The 18,423-nt window shown below is 36.9% G+C and overlaps 1 protein-coding gene across 6 annotated transcripts in view; it reads right to left on the reverse strand.

Annotated features, from left to right (window-relative positions):
• MAGI3 (membrane associated guanylate kinase, WW and PDZ domain containing 3) overlaps positions 1 to 18,423 on the reverse strand; it is a 259,208-nt gene that overhangs the window by 70,202 nt on the left and 170,583 nt on the right. For 3 of the 6 annotated variants that reach the window (XM_027536100.1, XM_027536102.1, XM_027536105.1), the window contains exons 4-6: positions 15,565 to 15,774; positions 9,994 to 10,171; positions 6,462 to 6,541 (exon numbers count right to left, since the gene is read on the reverse strand). In XM_027536100.1, the coding sequence (XP_027391901.1) occupies positions 6,462 to 6,541; positions 9,994 to 10,171; positions 15,565 to 15,774 (468 nt within the window). Of the gene's footprint in view, positions 1 to 6,461; positions 6,542 to 9,993; positions 10,172 to 13,852; positions 13,921 to 15,564; positions 15,775 to 18,423 lie in introns of those variants that run through there. The other 3 variants (XM_027536101.1, XM_027536106.1, XM_027536104.1) reach the window with 2 other exon arrangements.

Genomic DNA, 18,423 nt, shown 5'->3' on the forward strand with positions numbered 1-18,423 from the left:
TCCTTCTTTTCCTTCCTTTCTTTACCTCCTCCTTTCCTTCCAAACATTTAAGTCTCAACTGAAGGGATAAATAGATAAGACAAAATTACTGCTCTTACAGAGTATAGGTATCTAGTAACAATGCAATGCCATAGGTGCTACAATAGAAACATGCTGTGCACAGAGGCAAGAACACCTAATCCTGACCTGGAAGAGAAAAACAGAGGAGGCTACAAAAATTATACGTTTGAGCTTAAAAGGATAAGCAGATATAAGCCAAGTGGACACAGGGAACAAGGTTGGTGCCATGGTGCCATGACTCGGGTTTAACCTGGCTGAAACAACCTCTACGTGGAAGAGGCCAAGCACAACAGGAGCCCAACTCAGCGAAGCTCCCGCGCTAGAAGCGGAAGGCGAAGAAACCCAGTGCAGGGGAAGGCCCATTGTGCTGAAAACTGGGACAGCGAAAAACAAACTCAGCAGAAAGCTCACGCGGCCCAGTCTCAGATTCCAGAAGACCTCCGGTTAAGGTCCTTGAGACAGAACTGCTGTTGGAAGCACAGGACACTCGTATTGGAGTGAATTTCTGTTATTGCCGAGGAGGACTTAACCAAATCTATGCCTCAAACATTCCGATTTAAAACGGAGGAAGGCTGACCAAGCAGTAATTGAGTGGGAAGAAAAACAAAAAGAAAGAACAAAGAAAAGGAAGATGAAGACATGCAGATTTAACAACGCCAGGAATCAAAGGCCACTGGAGATACAGAATTCATGAGGGCATCTTGGTTCCAACCAAGTGCATACTTGTGTGTATGTGTGTGTGTGTATGTATGAAAGACTCTTACCAGCTTCCTGATCAATCTACAGCCGCTACTGCTAAATAAAAGAACTAAAAGTGTCAAAAAAAAAAAAAAAAGAAATGGGCCTGTGGCAAAGATAAAAATATGTCATATTTATGGTATGAAAACATTTTGAGAAAGAAATAAAGAATACAGTTCATTTACAAAAAATCTTTAATACTTTCCCAAGGAGTCTAGACTTTATTCTGTTGATAGTAGGGAGCCATTAACTAAAATGGCCATTAACCTGAGCAAGGGAGAGCTATGAAGGCAGTTATATTTTAGAAAGATTAATGGATAATGTAGCTAAACTTTTTTGATCATGTAGTCTTATCAATAAAAAAATCTGACCATGTACTTCCAAGAGACTTATATATTCATAGACATAGATATACTAATCTACTAACATATACATAATAAAGCATATACAAAATAGACATTTAAAAAGGAGATAAAGACTAAATAAACAATTATCCCAATTTCACCTCCATGCGGTTGAAAAGAGCTCTTATGAGGTATATGAGAAGTGTCAGCTCCACCATTTTCTCACTGTTACCTTGGGCTTGCATATCTGTATTACCTTTAATCACCAGTGTCTTTATAGAAATCCTTTTAAGTCACATTTTAATTTTGTGTAAATTAAAAACTATGTACTATGGTCTATAAATCCACTTAAGTGTACACAAGTAAACTGAAAAACTTTACAGGGCTCCTGACAAAAGCAAAGGAGTCGGCTTCATTCTTCCTTTAAGACTGAGGAGGGTATATGATAATCTGACAAAGAGAATGAAGTAGAATACCACTGCCAATCTGTATGTACAATAGTAGAGCATGATACTGACATTTTCTTCCTGTACCCAAATAGTTGGAACGCCATCATTTATTTTACAGACCACTGGCATAAAAGATACATTGGAGGAGAACTGTAGGAAAAAAAGAGACCAGAATAATCCAAATGTGTGGTAGTTAGAGGAAAGGAGAGGATGATATTAAAAAGAAAAAAAAAAGCATGAACAGAGAATAGGGAGCATAGGGAGCTATATGAAAAAGCAAACATGGCAAAATGATCATTATAATATATGTATTCACTGGAAAACTCAGTTTTTCTATATGTTGGAAATTTTTCATAATAATATATTGCCAAAATATAGAAAAAGGAAAGAGCAGCAGGGATTGGAAACTATATAGGGGACAGAGCAAGAGGAGAAGCAGCAGCAAATAGGACTCAAAGGATTTGGCCCAGATGATTATAAGGATGGTACCTAAGAGAGAAAGCAAAATGTGGGGACTGTGGGAGAAAGATGCTAAATTCAGTTTTAAATATGTTTATCTGAAGTGCCAGTAGGGCAATCAAAAAGAAAGTCTCAAAAGTAGTAGGAAATACAGAAACAGGATTCAGAACAGAGGACAACACTAGAGATTTAGACAAGGAGACTAGCTACAGTAAGTTGGTAGTTAAGGCTATGAAAATAAATACATTCTACAAGGGAAAATAGGAAAAGGCAGAGAACTGAACTGAAACCATCAGCTGGTAGGAAAATGAACAAAAGGGCGAAAGGGTTAGTCACTCAGTCATGTCCGACTCTTTGCAACCCAATGGACTGTAGCCAGCAGGTTCTTCCGTCCATGGAATTCTCCAGGCAAGGATACTGGAGTGGGTTGCCGTTCCCTTCTCCAGGGGATCTTTCTGACCCAGGAATCAAACCTGGATCTCCTGCCTTGCAGGCAGATTTCTTTATCATCTAAGCCACCAGGGAAGCCCTAGAAAAAGAAAAGGAACAGAGCCTGGCAAAAGAGACATCCTGAAAAGACTAATACCACATTCATAATCTTTAAAAAGTCCAATTCTATAATATTACATATTCTAGATTACCTTCACAATGACTAATTTCACCTTAAGAAACTTACTGTGAAAAGCCTTAGGGAGGGACAAGGGAAGTATGTTATAAAAAGTTATTTTAAAAATTATTTGAGGTATAATTTGTATTCACCACAATTCACAGACCTTAAGTGCTCATGCAATGATTAAAATATCAATTTACGTGCTTGTTCAAGTACAAAGAATGAACTTCGGCAACTGCAGCTGCCTATATAACCATCACCCCAAACAAGATGGAAAGGATGTCCATCATTACAGAGAATATTTATTTCAATTCACCATTCTCCCCTCCTTCCCCATCATTTCCTGACTTCTATCAGTATAGATTAATTTTCATGTTCTTGGACTTTAAATAATGGATAATTGAGTACCCATTCTTTTGGATCTGGCTTCTTTCATTCAACATGTTTCTGAGGTTCATCCATGTTTTTGAATGTTATCGACAGCTTTTTCTTTGTATTGATGAGTAGTAGTTCATTGCATGAATAAACCACAAACTGTTTATCCATTATCCTGTTGAATATTTGGGATGTTTTGAGGTTGGAACTATTACGAATAAGGCTGTCATGATCATTCAGGTGAAGTCTTTGGGGGAATATTATTTTCATTTTTCTTGATATAACACCTCATAGGAAACTGCCAAAATTTCTCCAGTGTTTACATAATTTTACATTCCTACCAACATGTACAAATCCATATACTCTACAATCTCACCAAAGTTTGGTATTGTCAGTGTATTTGACTTTAGCCCTTCTAGGGTGTGTGAATAAATCACAGAGATGATTAATGATAAGCACATTTTTAATGCTTTTTTAAAAAAAAAAATTGAGGTATAGTTGATGTACATACCTTTTCATGCTCTTATTGGCTATTCTCTGTCTTTTGTAAACCATCTGTTCAAATTCTTTGGTCATTTTAAAAAGAAACTTAATTGAGGTATAATTTACACATCATATAAAACTCTTCTGTTTTAAAAAATGTACCATTCATTGACTTTAATAATTTACTGAGTTTTGCAGCTATCTACCATAATCCAGTTTTGGAAAATTCTCATGACCCCAATATGGTTCCTTGTGGTGCGTGCTCAGTCGTTCAGTCATATCCAACTCTTTGCGATCCCATGGACTGTAGCCCACCAGGCTCCTGAGTCCATGAAATGTTTCAGGCAAGCATTTTGGAGTGAGTTGCCATTTCTTACTCCAAGGGATCTTCCTGACACAGGTATAGAACCTGAGTCTCTTGAGTTTCCTGCACTGGTCGGCAGATTCTTTACCACTGCACCATCTGGGAAGCCGATCCCTTGTGCTATTTACGATTAATCTCTATCCCCTTTCTTAGCCCTGGACAACCACTAATCTGCTTCGGCTCTATAGATTTGCCTATTATAGACATTTCATATGAATGAAGTCATGCAATAGCTAATCTTTTGTGTCTAGTTTCTTTCACTTGGCATAACATTTTTTGAGGTTCATTCATGTCATAGTATACATGGTATTTAATTTCTTTTTCTTGCTGAATAATATTCCATTCATTGTTTGATGGACAACTGAGTTGTTTCCACTTTTTAGCTATCAGGAATAGTGCCACTATAAAAATTTACATTCAAGTGCTTATGTGGACATACGTTTTCATTCCTTTTGGATAGATATCTAGGAGTGGAAATGTTAGGTGATATAGCAAATTTATATTCAACCCTTCAAGAAGCTGCCAAACTGTTCTTCAAAGCAGTTGTACTATTTTACATTCTGCCCAGCAATATGCAACAGTTATAGTTTTTCCTCCATCTTTGCTAATCTTAAAGTCCTGAAGATACCCTCCTGTATTTTATTCTAGAAGCTTTAGGCTTCTAGTTATTGTGACTAGATCACTGAGCCATCTGAAATTAATTTTTGTATATGGAGTAAAGGTATAGTTGAAGTTCATTTCTCCTTCTGAGGAGCCAGCTGTTTCAGCACCATTTGTTAGAGATTTTCCTCCCCTTGTTGAACTGACTTGGCACTTAGGCTGCAAATTAAGTGATCACATATGTGTGCATCTATTTCTGGATTCTCTTACCCTGTTCCACTGATCCATTTGTCTATCCTATGGATAGATAACACTCTTGATTACTGTAGCTTTATAGTAAGCCTTCAAACCTGGTAGCCTAAGTCCTCTATCTTTGTCCTTTTTCAAGACTGTTTGGCTAACTAAAGCCTTTGTACACTATTTCCATGTATATATATATATTTTAAAGTAACTTAATTTTTTAAATTTATTTTTGGCTGAGCTGGGTCTTTGCTGCTGCACAGGCTTTTCTCTAGTTGTGGACAGTGAGCCACTCTCTAGGTGCGATGTGCAGGCTTCTCACTGTGGTGGCTCCTTTTGAAGAGCACAGTCTCCAGGACGTGAGGGCTTCGGTAGTTGCAGCTCCTGGTCTCTAGAGCACAGGCTCAATAGTTGTGATGCATGGGCTTAGCTGCTCTGTGGCATCTTCCAGGATTAGGGATTGAACCTGTATCTCCTGCATTTGCAGGGAGATTCTTTACCACTAAGCCAGAGAAGCCTTTTCATATATATTTTAGAATCAGTTTGTCAGTTTCTTAAAAACAGACTTTTAGAATTTTGATTGGGATTGTACAGAACCTAGATATCAATTTAAGGAGAATGAACATCATTATTAATAATGTGTGTCATCCTATCTATATTGTATATCAATAAACACAATATATTGCATAAATTATTTTAGGTCTTCACTGATTTATTTCAGTGATGTTTTATAGCTTTTAGTGTAGAGGACTGCACATCCTTCAATAGATTTACTCTAAGGTATCCTTTTTTTATATAATTACAAATACATTTTAAACATTTCATTTTCTACTTATTCCTAGAAAAACTCTCTCATGCTGAAAAAATATGTATAAATTCTGCTTAAATTTTTTTTCACAGATCAAAATTTAATCTTTAGGAGGACTATCTGAATCTCATCCTAATCCACCCATTTTTTTTTTAAACTAAGGTATAAAATTTCTGAGAGTCATACAAAAGGAATGCAAATTTTATTCATAAATGAATAAACTTTATATTCAAGAAGGCATAGCAAACATTTTGGTTGGGGTAAATTCTATACTTATTTGTAAGACCATACCATTAAACAGAACCTATAATATATAAGATACAAGCATGATTATATATAAGATATATATTATATCTTATATATGATATTATTATATATCTTATATCTTATATATATATAAGATATAAGCATTATTATTATAAAGATTCTCAGAGAAATAATTTTTCTTGTGTGCGGGGTGGAGGGTATATTAGAAACTCTCATTGAGTTTCTATTGCTGCTCTAAATGGCTAAGGATTATAGATACTGGCATATCTATCTTAGTGATACTTCATTAAATATATTTTTGAGGGAGTACCAGGCATTATGAGGTTACTCTGTGATTCAGAATGTACCTAACTTACTAAAAATTTTATTTAGAATTTTTAAAGTTTGTTTTAAAAACAAATGTCTAAAAAATGGCAAATTTATTTTTAATCAAGATTTTCTTTAAAGGATTTAATTGTATATTTCTCAAAAATCAAAGACTTATAAAAATAGATGCAATAACAAAATGACTAGAATCAGCTGAGAATGATTGATATCTCCCCACTGCTTATGGGCATATGCACATTGTGGTTTGTTTAGGGTTTTGGAAAATTCATTATCTAAGCAGGAGGAGGAAGAAGGGATAAAGAGAATAATATGGCATAAAAGGTTTCTAAATCTCTACCTCCATCTTCACAGTCTTCAGGGGCTTTGGCTTTCTTACAAAGACGAGGATCCAACCAGGTGGTTGTCTTGGTATTGTGGCTGTAGAACAAAGATTTCAATTAGAAACAGTAAAGTAAAGAGGGAGAAAAGTATTTCAAAAGCAAAGATAAAAAGTGAATAAAAGGTATATGATGTTTGAACACTTATCTCCTCTAGGCTTCATTTGTATACTTCTGATTCAATAGTCTTGTTGTTCTCAGACAATTACTTCAAAAGTCATAAAGGAAAGGTGATGCTAGAGGCACTAACTGAGAATGAAGGCTCTAAAGAAGGGATAAAATGCCAAGTGCATAATAACAGATGTTTATCTAAGCAATCAAAAATGTTTCAAAGGGTGGGCACATGGCCCCATACTGTGCTAAAAAGCTGCCCTTGAAAGGCCTGCTTTCTTGCCGGCTGAATTCCTTCCTCTTTCCAAAAAACACTATTTCTTAGGTGCCTGTGATGTGTGGGGATTGGGAATAAAGAGATGAACAATCAGATAGAGCCTCTTCCTTCACCAGGACTCACTAAAAATAAAAAGGTGAAATAATGTAAAAAGTTTTAAAGTATCTGTTTCTGTAACATGCAAGTAAAAATCACGGGTATCGTAAAACTCAACTCTACAAAACTAATTTTCAACAGTGAAAGTGAAAGTCGCTGAGTCATGTCCGACTCTTTGTGACCCCATGAACTACACAGTCCATGGAATTCTCCAGGCCAGAATACTGGAGTCGGGTAGCCTTTCCCTTCTCCAGGGGATCTTCCCAACCCAGGGATCAAACCCAGGTCTCCCACATAGCAGGGGGATTCTTTACCAGCTGAGCCACCAGGGAAGCCCAAGAATACAGGAGCGGGTAATCTGTCCCTTCTCCAGCGGATCTTCCCAACCCAGGAATTGAACCGGGTCTCTTGTATTGTAGGCGGATTCTTTACCAACTGAGCTATCAGGGAAGCCCTCTCAACAGTCTGGACCACATATTTAACAGGAAAAAAAAAAAGAACAAAAAGATCCTCCTCGTCCCTTTTGAAGTAGGGCACAGATGCTTTCAAAGAGCGACGTCTGTTTCATTTCATTATAGGCCACAATCAGTTAGCTTCAGACCCAGGTCGCCATGCAGTAAATACTAATGCTAAAACAAAGCTATAATACTGCTGAGTAGACAGAGTTATAGTTTAAGTATCTGAAATATGAGGATATTAAAGAAAGAAAAATCCTGGAAGAAAATATTTAGGAAGGCAATAAAATACAAATTAAAGCTCATCAAAGCAGAGGAAGAAGAACAATGTGATCAAAGGAGAGATTAGCTCACTAATCTCTATGTTGACCACTTTTAGGAAATGAAGCCAGTGGTTTCAAGAAATTAATCACACCTCCTATGCTTTTCCTAACTCCTGAGCTACTTACAGAGCTAGCTATGCAGTCACTTCCTACACATTGCCAGGTCAGATACTAGTTGGTAGACAGTGGAATACTTTTTTTGTATGCTGAATAATAGATAATCTAAGTAAGAGAAATCAAGATTGTCTGTGTTACCCATTCTGTCAAAGAGACAACTTCCCCAAAGCTAAACCAGTAAAATCAGTTTAAGCAAAATGAAAATGATCAGGATTCTAAAGTTGCCTATGAGCATGTAGATTGTTAGAGGAAAAAAAAATCATGGACATATCTAGCTAAACCCATTTCAAAATGGCTACTTGAGAAAAGCTTAACTTTGGTTCCAAAGACCCAACCTTTGTATTGCTAAATCAGTAGATGGAGGTGACCTGCTAGGACTTTACTCATTATTCCCCAAAGTAAAGAAACACTCATGGGGTCTATTATACGCAAAACAAAATAGCTAAAGACTATAGACCTATATTAATAGTCTCTTTTTGCAAATTCATGATTTAACAGCAGCAGTAACACAGACCAATCACATTAGCTACAGCAAACAAGAGCTTTATCTAGCAGCACATAATATTCAATATATTCTAGATATTAACCCTTTATCAGATATATGGTATGCAAATATTTTCTATCTCATAGGTGGCTTTTTCACTCTGTTGATTGCTTCCCTTTGCTGCACACAAGTTTAAAAGTTTGAAATAGTTCCACGTGTCTATTTTTGCTTTTGTTGCCTGTGCTCTGGTATCATGTCCAAGAAGGCCTTGCCAAATTCAATGTCATGGAGCTTTTCCCCTATGTCTTCTATTGCTTCAGATCTTACATTGAGGCCTTTAATACATTTTAATAATGATTACTGACAAAAACATTTCTTTTATAAATTCTCCCCTCTGCCCCCAGAAAGTACTAACTTACCTCTGTTTGCAGGATGAAATACTGTCAGATTCTATCTCATAATGTGCTTCTAAAGACATCCTAGCCTCTTTCAGTGACTCTACATTGTATTTGGGGGTTTAATTTTAAAGTTAATATGAAAGACAAAAATCTAAATTACCCTTAAAAAAAAACCCTTAAATTGTCCACAGAGAAGAGCGTACCTGATTTTGTCCATTTTTGTATAATCCTGGTCATTAATGCCTATATAAATGTATAATGTAATCAATAAAGTACCACATATGGTAAAAAAAAAAAAAGAACACTGTACATAAAATATACATCTTTTAAACAATACAATCTCACTTGGTATAGTACAGTGCTCACTGTATGGGAAAGCTGTGGAATTTGGAACATATTGAGTCAACTGGTTTCAGTCTCCCACCTCTAATTCCTTTCTGAGTAAATACATATTTTTTGAGTGTAATTCAGCTGCAGTATTTTAATTGTTATTTAACTGTTATAGTCTATTACCTTACTACATTCATATTCTACCTCTGGGCAAAGAACTTTAAAGAGAATTATATCTGCATAGCAACATAAAAATACTTCATGTTATATATTTGCATAATTATTTATAATATTTGTTCTCAGGTACAAATATAAAATCTTAGATTGATCAAATACATATGGTATCTTACAAACCAAAAAATGTACTTATACTAATAATGCTTTTTCATACAATAGTTTTATTTTTTGTGAATTTATATTGTACCAATTGCTCTGAGGATCAGTGATATTTTCCTCCTATATTATTTAACTATATCACCTGAATACATCAACCTCAAAATCTAGGTCTGAAAATATTTAGCTGAGATAATAAACACGGCCTCCTTCCAAACGATGATAATTTGTGAAATGCTCATTAAGGTGGACAATTCATCCAAAAGGTTTCAAAAACAAAAGGCAAAGCAAAATACCCTTTATTCCTTGCATTTTTCATTATTAGTGATAAATGTTTTTAATTCTACCTTTATAAAACTAGACATCAAACATATTATTTCTTTATCCATATCAAATAAAATGAAATACCATCCAGGGAAACAGATTAAGAATCAACTGTAATTTGTATGAAAAATATTTTTAAAGAAAGAAAAAAGAAATGGAAGTCTTGTAAAATTAGGTTACAAAAATGTAAAGGCAAGCCGCGCAGTGACAGGGCACATTGGAAAAGACACAAACATTCGCTTACTCAATGAAGTAGATCATCCCTGTATCAGTGTAGGCCATCTCCCAGTTTTTGGGCAGTGGTTCCAGATTTTCATCTCGCATCATATAATTTCTAAAGTCCATTGAACTGTTTGTTTGGTTGTAACTTGGGACGGTCTTTATCCAATCAGACGGCTCAGAATGCCTCTCTCTATTTTCTGCTATTCAAACAGAAGAGTGTGAAAAGGAGATAGAAGTTACACTCTCTTCAAACAGTCCTATTTCTAACAAAATGCCCAAATATATACTGCAAATTTCCTTGTCTGCTATGTCCATATTCTGCTATAACTGTTGAAAAAACAAATATACTGATTTTTTTTCATTTGCTGCTGACATTAACTCTGTTCAGCACCTCTGAAGCTAGTCTGGGAAAGAAGCAAAAAATCAACACTAGAATCAATTCTGTATACACTAAATATATAAATATTATGTCAATATAATACATAAATAAATGTATCAATAAATATTATACTAACAAAAAAAAAATAACAAAACTAAAAAAACACTAAAAAGAAAACCATTACACTAACAATAATAGCCACAGCAGCACCTTTACAGTTCATGGTCAGGCTCTATTTTAACTGCTTTATATATATTAACTCACAATCCTCATAGTAAACCTGTGCATATATATTATCACTACTGCCATTTCAAGATGAAGAAACTAAGGCCCAGTAAAGTTAAGTTCATTTAGGTTACACAGATAATAACAGCAAAGCCAGGATTTGAATTTAAATGGCCCACAGCCTTAACTGCTGTATGTATCAAGCTGCCTTGTGCACATTTAACACAGGCCTTTAAAATAATACTGGCTTTTAAAAATTAAACTCAATAGACTTCCTGTTGTTGAATTTAATTGTCTCTTGATGATATTAAAATCCTTTGAGAATCCCAAAGTTCACAATGTAGGTAAGAATACTAAAATTTGGTTACTCTCTAGGGAGTTCACAATTTACATACTTAAAGATTGTTTCTAGAACTTAAAAGATAATATATCTGTAATAATTCCACACTGCAGGCAATGCCTCAGAATCAGAGATCCTTAGAAGAGGCCCTAGATATAATTATGTGTCATCCTTATAGTACTTCCACTCCAATCATCCTTTATTCAACCAAGTTCTATAAAGCTTTAATCTTACTACTTACTACCTTTCCCTGTTTCTCAGCCCCATCCTTGCCCTACTTCAGTTCAGTTCAGTTCAGTCGCTCAGTCGTGTCCGACTCTTTGCGACCCCATGAATCGCAGCATGCCAGGCCTCCCTGTCCATCACCAACTCCTGGAGTTCACCCAGACTCACATCCATTGAGTCAGTGATGCCATCCAGCCCTCTCATCCTCTGTCGTCCCCTTCTCCTCCTGCCCCCAATCCCTCCCAGCATCAGAGTCTTTTCCAATGAGTCAACTCTTTGCATGAGGTGGCCCAAGTACTGGAGTTTCAGCTTTAGCATCATTCCCTCCAAAGAAATCCCAGGGCTGATCTCCTTCAGAATGGACTGGTTGGATCTCCTTGCAGTCCAAGGGACTCTCAAGAGTCTTCTCCAAAACCACAGTTCAAAAGCATCAATTCTTCGGCGCTCAGCCTTCTTCACAGTCCAACTCTCACATCCATACATGACCACAGGAAAAACCATAGTCTTGACTAGACGAACCCTTGTTGGCAAAGTAATGCCTCTGCTTTTGAATATGCTATCTAGGTTGGTCACAATTTTCCTTCCAAGGAGTAAGCGCCTTTTAATTTCATGGCTGCAGTCACCATCTGCAGTGATTTTGGAGCCCCGAAAAATAAAGTCTGACACTGTTTCCACTGTTTCCCCATCCGTTTCCCATGAAGTGATGGGACCAGATACCATGAACTTCGTTTTCTGAATGTTGAGCTTTAAGCCAACTTTTTCACTCTCCTCTTTCACTTTCATCAAGAGGCTTTTTACCCAGGTTTAATTCCTGGGCAGGGAACTAAGATCTCTCTTCAGGACCACTCACTGCTCTCCCTCCGAGATTACTTTGACTACTCTCTCATACCTGATATCCAGTCTGTTGGCAAATGTTACTGACTCAATCCACTTCTTGGAGAAGGTGATGGCATTTCACTCCAGTACTCTTGCCTGGAAAATCCCATGGACGGAGGAGTCTGGTAGGCTGCAGTCCATGGGGTCACTAAGAGTCGGACATGACTGAGTGACTTCATGTTCACTTTTCACTTTCATGCATTGGAAAAGGAAATGGCAACCCACTCCAGTGTTCTTGCCTTGAGAATCCCAGGGACGGGGGAGCCTGGTGGGCTGCTGTCTACGGGGTTGCACAGAGTGGAACACGACTGAGGTGACTTAGCAGCAGCAGCAGCGATTCACTTCTTACCTCTCATGCTTTCATTGAGTATAGTGAAAGTCACTCAGTCGTGTCTGACTCTTTGCAACCCGATTAACTGTATAGTCCATGGAATTCTCTGAGCCAGAATACTGGAGTGGGTAGCTGTTCCCTTCTCCAGGGGATCTTTCCAACCCAGGGATCAAACCCAGGTTTCCTGCATTGCAGGCAGATTCTTTTACCAGCAGAGCTACCAGGGAAGCCCTGAGTGTAAGTTGAGTATAAGTCGTCATTTTTCACTTAAGTTACTGTAATATCCTGCTAACTAATACCCTTGTATATGCCCATGCCTTCCTACTCCCTTTTCTCCACACAGCAGCCAGAATGAGCCTGTTAAGTTAAAACCTGTTTTATCATGGTACTCTTCTACTTAATACCATGATGGTTTCTCATCTCAGAATAAAAAGCAAAATTCTTCCAGTGACCTATAAGATCCTATATAATACACATTTCCACCACTCCCACAGCCACCATTATTTAGGTCAACAACTGACCTCATTGTTACTATTATAGTCTATTCTCTTTCAGCACTCTGTCTGCCCCAACCACATATAATGTATTGTCTACATTGTATCCAACCACGTTAGTTTCCTTGCTCTTGTCTGAATAATCCAGGGATGCTCCCACCTCAGGGCATTTGTACAGTATAATTAATTCCCTCTGGCTGGAACGTTCTTCCTCAGGATATTTTGAGCTCACTCTCACACTTCTTTCAACATCCCCTTCTTGGTGATGTCTTCTCTGATACTCTATCTAAAACTGCAACTTTGACCATCGCTACTTTTTATCCTTCCCCTCCTTGGCTTTTTCTCTTTAGCACTATCTAACTTAACTACATGTTATTCATTTATGTTGGATAATTCTGCCTCTCCCACCAGAAGGTAAGGTTCATGAAGCCAGGGGATTTGTCTGTTTTGCTCACTGCTTTATTTCCAGCTTTTGGAACAATGCCTAGCACTTAGTAGTCTACCAGGTGCTCAACAGATATTTGTTGAATGAATAATTTCAATAAAACATATGATTTATTCCCTATGTAGAGAAAGTGACAGAAATTAAAAGGTACCCCATGTATAAATCAATCTGGGAGGGAATTACATTCTTGGGATGTATATACTAGAGAAAAGTGGAAACAACTATATGAGCAATAATACTTTTCTGAATACAATTTCAAAAGACTGCATAAAGAAGTTCACTTAACAGCCAATAATTTGAAAATGTTGTTTCATATAACACTAACTCTTTGAAAAAATTTTATCATTATTATATAACATATGTCATCCTATTGGGGTATAGTAGCATTCTTGTGTTAATTCTCAACAAGATATAAAATAATATACATACTTGTATATAAAAATAAACCTCCATCTACTGCTTCCATCCCCAACAATTTTCTGATCTTTCAAGACAGGAATTCCAGTCCCCCAAAGCAATACAAAAAGCAAGTTTAAATAAAGTTAACAACTGTGGTTAGTACTTACTCAGAAAAGACCAAGGGCTTTCAGCCATGTCTTGTATTTACTTTTCCTTAAAACAGTCTGAATAGTTTCTGTTATAAAGAAATATATGTGGAAGAGTCTTATGGTACCTACACACAAGAGATGGAATACAAACTTCCTCCCACACCCTCTTGGATACATTTCCTTTAAATATTAATATCAAAGAGACTGCAACCTCTAGTCTAACAACCGTCTTACATGACAAGCATAAACTACGGAACTCACAGATAGGTGTACCTCTAAGGGAACTGCAGGGCTCACAGAGAGGCTTTGCATTAGGAAGTTCAAAAAAAAAAAAAGGCATTTTCTTTTCCTTCAAATTAAGAACATATAACTCCCATTTGGGGACAGAGTCATGGTTTCTAATTCCATGTCTTAAACATTGAAAAACGTCAACAGATGTAAATTTGTGGGAGAGCACAGTTGACATCAACATCATAAGACTCTAGGATATGATGATTTTCCTTAACAACCCCTAAAGACTTAGATGTAAATTCACCTAAACCTTTTTAGACCTGCTTTCAGCAAAATATATTGCTGTAATTCATTGAGCATATATGTGACATAACAATGTAAGATGATACGACCATAAAATAGAACTCGCCCTCTGAAGGGGGACACAGCAATGAATGTAATACAAGGACAGATAATAGTAAATTTTAATAACTGATAAAGGAAAAAATCAGAATGCTTGGGGAAAATGATATGGTAATAGATTCTGCAAATTTGGAGTTATAATCAAATGCTTTGATTTATTGGTGATTGTGAAACTCACTTAGTTGTATCTGACTCTTTGCTGTAGCCTGCCAGGCTCCTCTGCCCATGGAAATCTCCAGGCAAGAATACTGGAGTGGGTTGCCATTTCCTTCTCCAGGGGATCTTCTCGACCAAAAGATTGAACCCGCGTTTCCGACACTGCAAGTGGACTCTTTACCATCTGAGCCACCATTATATTTTTTTAAGGTTCTACTACATGCCAAGCATGGTTTATGGCTTAAGGAGTACAACAATGAACAAAAGAAGTAAAACTTCAATCCTTATGAAGCTTATATTCTAGAGTTTTGAATGAAATTATTACAATAAATAGCACTGAAATGAGTTCTGCTGTGATTAATGAGAAGTATAAAAATCTTCTAAGGAATCACTATGTTATTTAGGGACACTCAAAGGCAGAAGATTCTCTGTCATTAAATTTATATTGGTTTGGCATTTAATGAAAAATGTAACAGTCAAATTTGGAAATTTTCTTTGAGTGACTCAGAATTTAAACTCAAAATATTGCTAAAAACCTTTCAGATAACTTTTAACAGCATATTTCTAAATCTTTGTTTTCGTTGAAGGCTAGATCTTAAAACGTCTATATTTTGCTCCAATTCTGTAAAGTAGGACTTAGGTCAACAAGATTCATTCAAGCATCAGAAATGAATCTCAAATCTTTTAAGCAGCGGGGTAATGGCATATATTAGTACTAATAGTTTATAACTGATTTACCAAAACCGCCACTTGGGACAACTAACTTCAGCTTACAAAATGGTCAACAGAGATACACAATTTCACACAAAACTTTAAAAGGAACTCAGAATCCCATCACTTGCTGTTCCTATGCTGTGGGAAAAATTTTACTACTTCCAATTCAGTGTCATATTAAAGTCAACCAGGAGAAACAGCCAGAAGTTGTTCATCTGTTTACAAACCTGCATTTCCACTGCCGTTAACAGCTTCCTTGTCTTCATCTTCTTCCTCTTCAGGAAGAGAGCTGTCCATTCTTTCCATCTTGCTGACAGATGTAGTCCGTTTTCTCTGGGACTCTGTGTCAAATTCATTATCAAAGAGGACCTGATCAACTGGATCTGCCTGGAAAGGGCTGGGCTCTGCTGGAGGCTTGGGAGTTCCATAGAAGTTTCCTGAGGACAAATAACAGCAGCTGAAAGCACTGAATGTTGAATTGAGAGTTAGAACAATATGGCTTACTGTGTCTCTGCCCTGTTATACTGAAGTTTCTGAACACCCACCATTGGCCAAAAGGAGCTGAAAGCACTTTTTCTTGGAAGCGGAGGAGATAGACCAGAAAGAACTAATTTCTCAAGTGCTCGTCACCATATATTACCTAACCTTATCTAACACTCTAAGACTATTTGTACTAAGGCCAGGAAGTTGACTTTACATATGTAGGTTATTTATTCCTACAGGGCTTGCTTTGCATGGGTTTTATATTAGGGCCTAATTTGTGAATTTAAATGCATCAATGCTCTCGTGTAAGACTAATTGGCATAAAAAGTGGGAGTAAAGGAGGAGAAAACTAACTCAAATAATTTTGTTCTGATATGTAACATAATGAGTTATTTCAGTAAAATAAGGAAATATGCAGGCAAAGGATAAAACTAAGCACCTACCAGTCTGTTCTGAAATGTAGGCTGCTTATGCAAACATAATTTTAAAAATTTTTTCTAAGCATTTTAATTATATTGTTTTATCTGAAAACTTATTGAACAAATAGAAACGTTATTAGCATAATTCAATATTTGCTTACTCTCAGGAAAGCAAGAAATACTTTAATATGTTGTCTTAAAAATCAGTAATTTTTACAGTAACAATGAACATTCTAGAATAGATTGAGAACAACTGAATACCTTCTCAGTTTACCATGTAGTCCCCAATAGGCAGCCACACACGATGGAAATCATTCAGTGAGTCTAGCTATGTTAGCAGTTTGTGGCTCCTGCTAGCTCTGACCTTATATCAACCACTCTGCTGATGTAACAGAAAGATAAACAAGGACAGGGAGTAAAATATTCATGCTCTTCTTTTATTTAAAAAAAAAAAAATCTCCAAATTCCTTGGCTCCTAAGGAGATGATTACTCATATAAGGTAAATTAACAGGGTATAAAATGGATTACTTTTCTGAGATGAAGCAAAAGCATAAAAAGTTATTCACCATATCATGGAGGCAAAGTGCAAGTTGCTCAGTCGTGTCTGACTCTTTGTGACCCCATGACTATACAGTCCAAGGAATTCTCCAGGCCAAAGTACTGGAGTGGGTAGCCTTTCCCTTCTCCAGGGATCTTCCCAACCCAGGGATCGAACCCAGGTCTCCTGCACTGCAGGCAGATCCCACAGATTCTTTACCAGCTGAGCCACAAGCGAAGCCTAAGAATACTGGACTGGGTAGCCTATCCCAGGTCTCCCGCCACAAGGGAAGTCTAAGAATACTGGAGTGGGTACCCTATCACTTCTCCAGCAGATGTTCCCAACCCAGGAACAAACCAGGGTCTCCTGCATTGCAAGCAGATTCTTTACCAACTGAGCTACCAGGGAACCACGGGAGGCAAATCTACAAAGTTTACCTTGCCGTGCATGCTTTGAGGGGGAAAGTATTAAGATAACTTCTTTGGAAATCTGACTTTGTGTGTGAATTGTCATTAAAATGCTCAAGACAAAACAATGAAATCAAACTAAAAATACTTTTCAACCACATCTTCCCTCTCTCAATTCAACTACTCCTTGGCTTCTTTGGAAGGAATGATACTAAAGCTGAAACTCCAGTATTTTGGCCACCTCATGCCAAGAGTTGACTCATTGGAAAAGACTCTGATGCTGGGAGGGATTGGGGGCAGGAGGACAAGGGGACAAGAGAGGATGAGATGGCTGGATGACATCACTGACTCAATGGACGTGAGTCTGGGTGAACTCCGGGAGTTGGTGATGGACAGGGAGGCCTGGCATGCTGTGATTCATGGGGTCGCAAAGAGTCGGACACGACTGAGTGACTGAACTGAACTGAACTTGGCTTCCAAATCTAGGTTTGAAATGGAGTTAATCCTATCATGCAAATGTATGCAAAGAGTAATAGTAAAACAGACTAAGGATCTCTGTAAACTTTTGGCCCATAAGTAAAGCAAGGGACAATGAAAAATCCAGTTCACACTTCTCTGGGACAGAAGGCACAGAAATTCTTCAAAAAGAGGTTTGGTTGGGGAATAGGATGCCCTAGGATCTCATTTTTCCCTTCATTATGTCCAACAGTCACACTACCAAGGAATCCGGATGTACTATGAGAAAGTTGAAAGTCCTTTTTTTCCCCCCACTTTTCTAAGGATGGTAGTTTTACAGGAAATACTAAAAACACATTTTTACTGCATATTACATACTGTTAGTAACTCTTATCTAATTCTAGGTTTAACTTTTTTTCTAGAATGAAAACTATAAAAAAATTCAGGATATGACTGCTATATCCATAATCACTGACAAGAATTTAGAACTTCATAATAAATTCTGGAAGTTGCCTTATTTTAAAAAATTACTGGCTTAGGTGAAAAAAAAGAAAGCTAACATTGCTTATAAGTAAATTAGATCTATTTTTCTTGAGTTGTTGGTAAATACAAGATTTCAGATACTGAAAGGTATAGAATTACAAAGTTTGTGAACCCCAACGACAGTTATTCACAAAAAAGCTCTTCATCTTTTTGAAGCTACTCTGGAGTTTTTTCTTTTTTCTCTTTCTTCTTTTCTGAAGTGTTTTCATTTTTACGATAGACCATTAAATATTTTAAAC

This window comes from Bos indicus x Bos taurus, chromosome 3 (assembly GCF_003369695.1).
Source record: "Bos indicus x Bos taurus breed Angus x Brahman F1 hybrid chromosome 3, Bos_hybrid_MaternalHap_v2.0, whole genome shotgun sequence".
NCBI classification, from domain to species: Eukaryota; Metazoa; Chordata; class Mammalia; order Artiodactyla; family Bovidae; genus Bos; species Bos indicus x Bos taurus.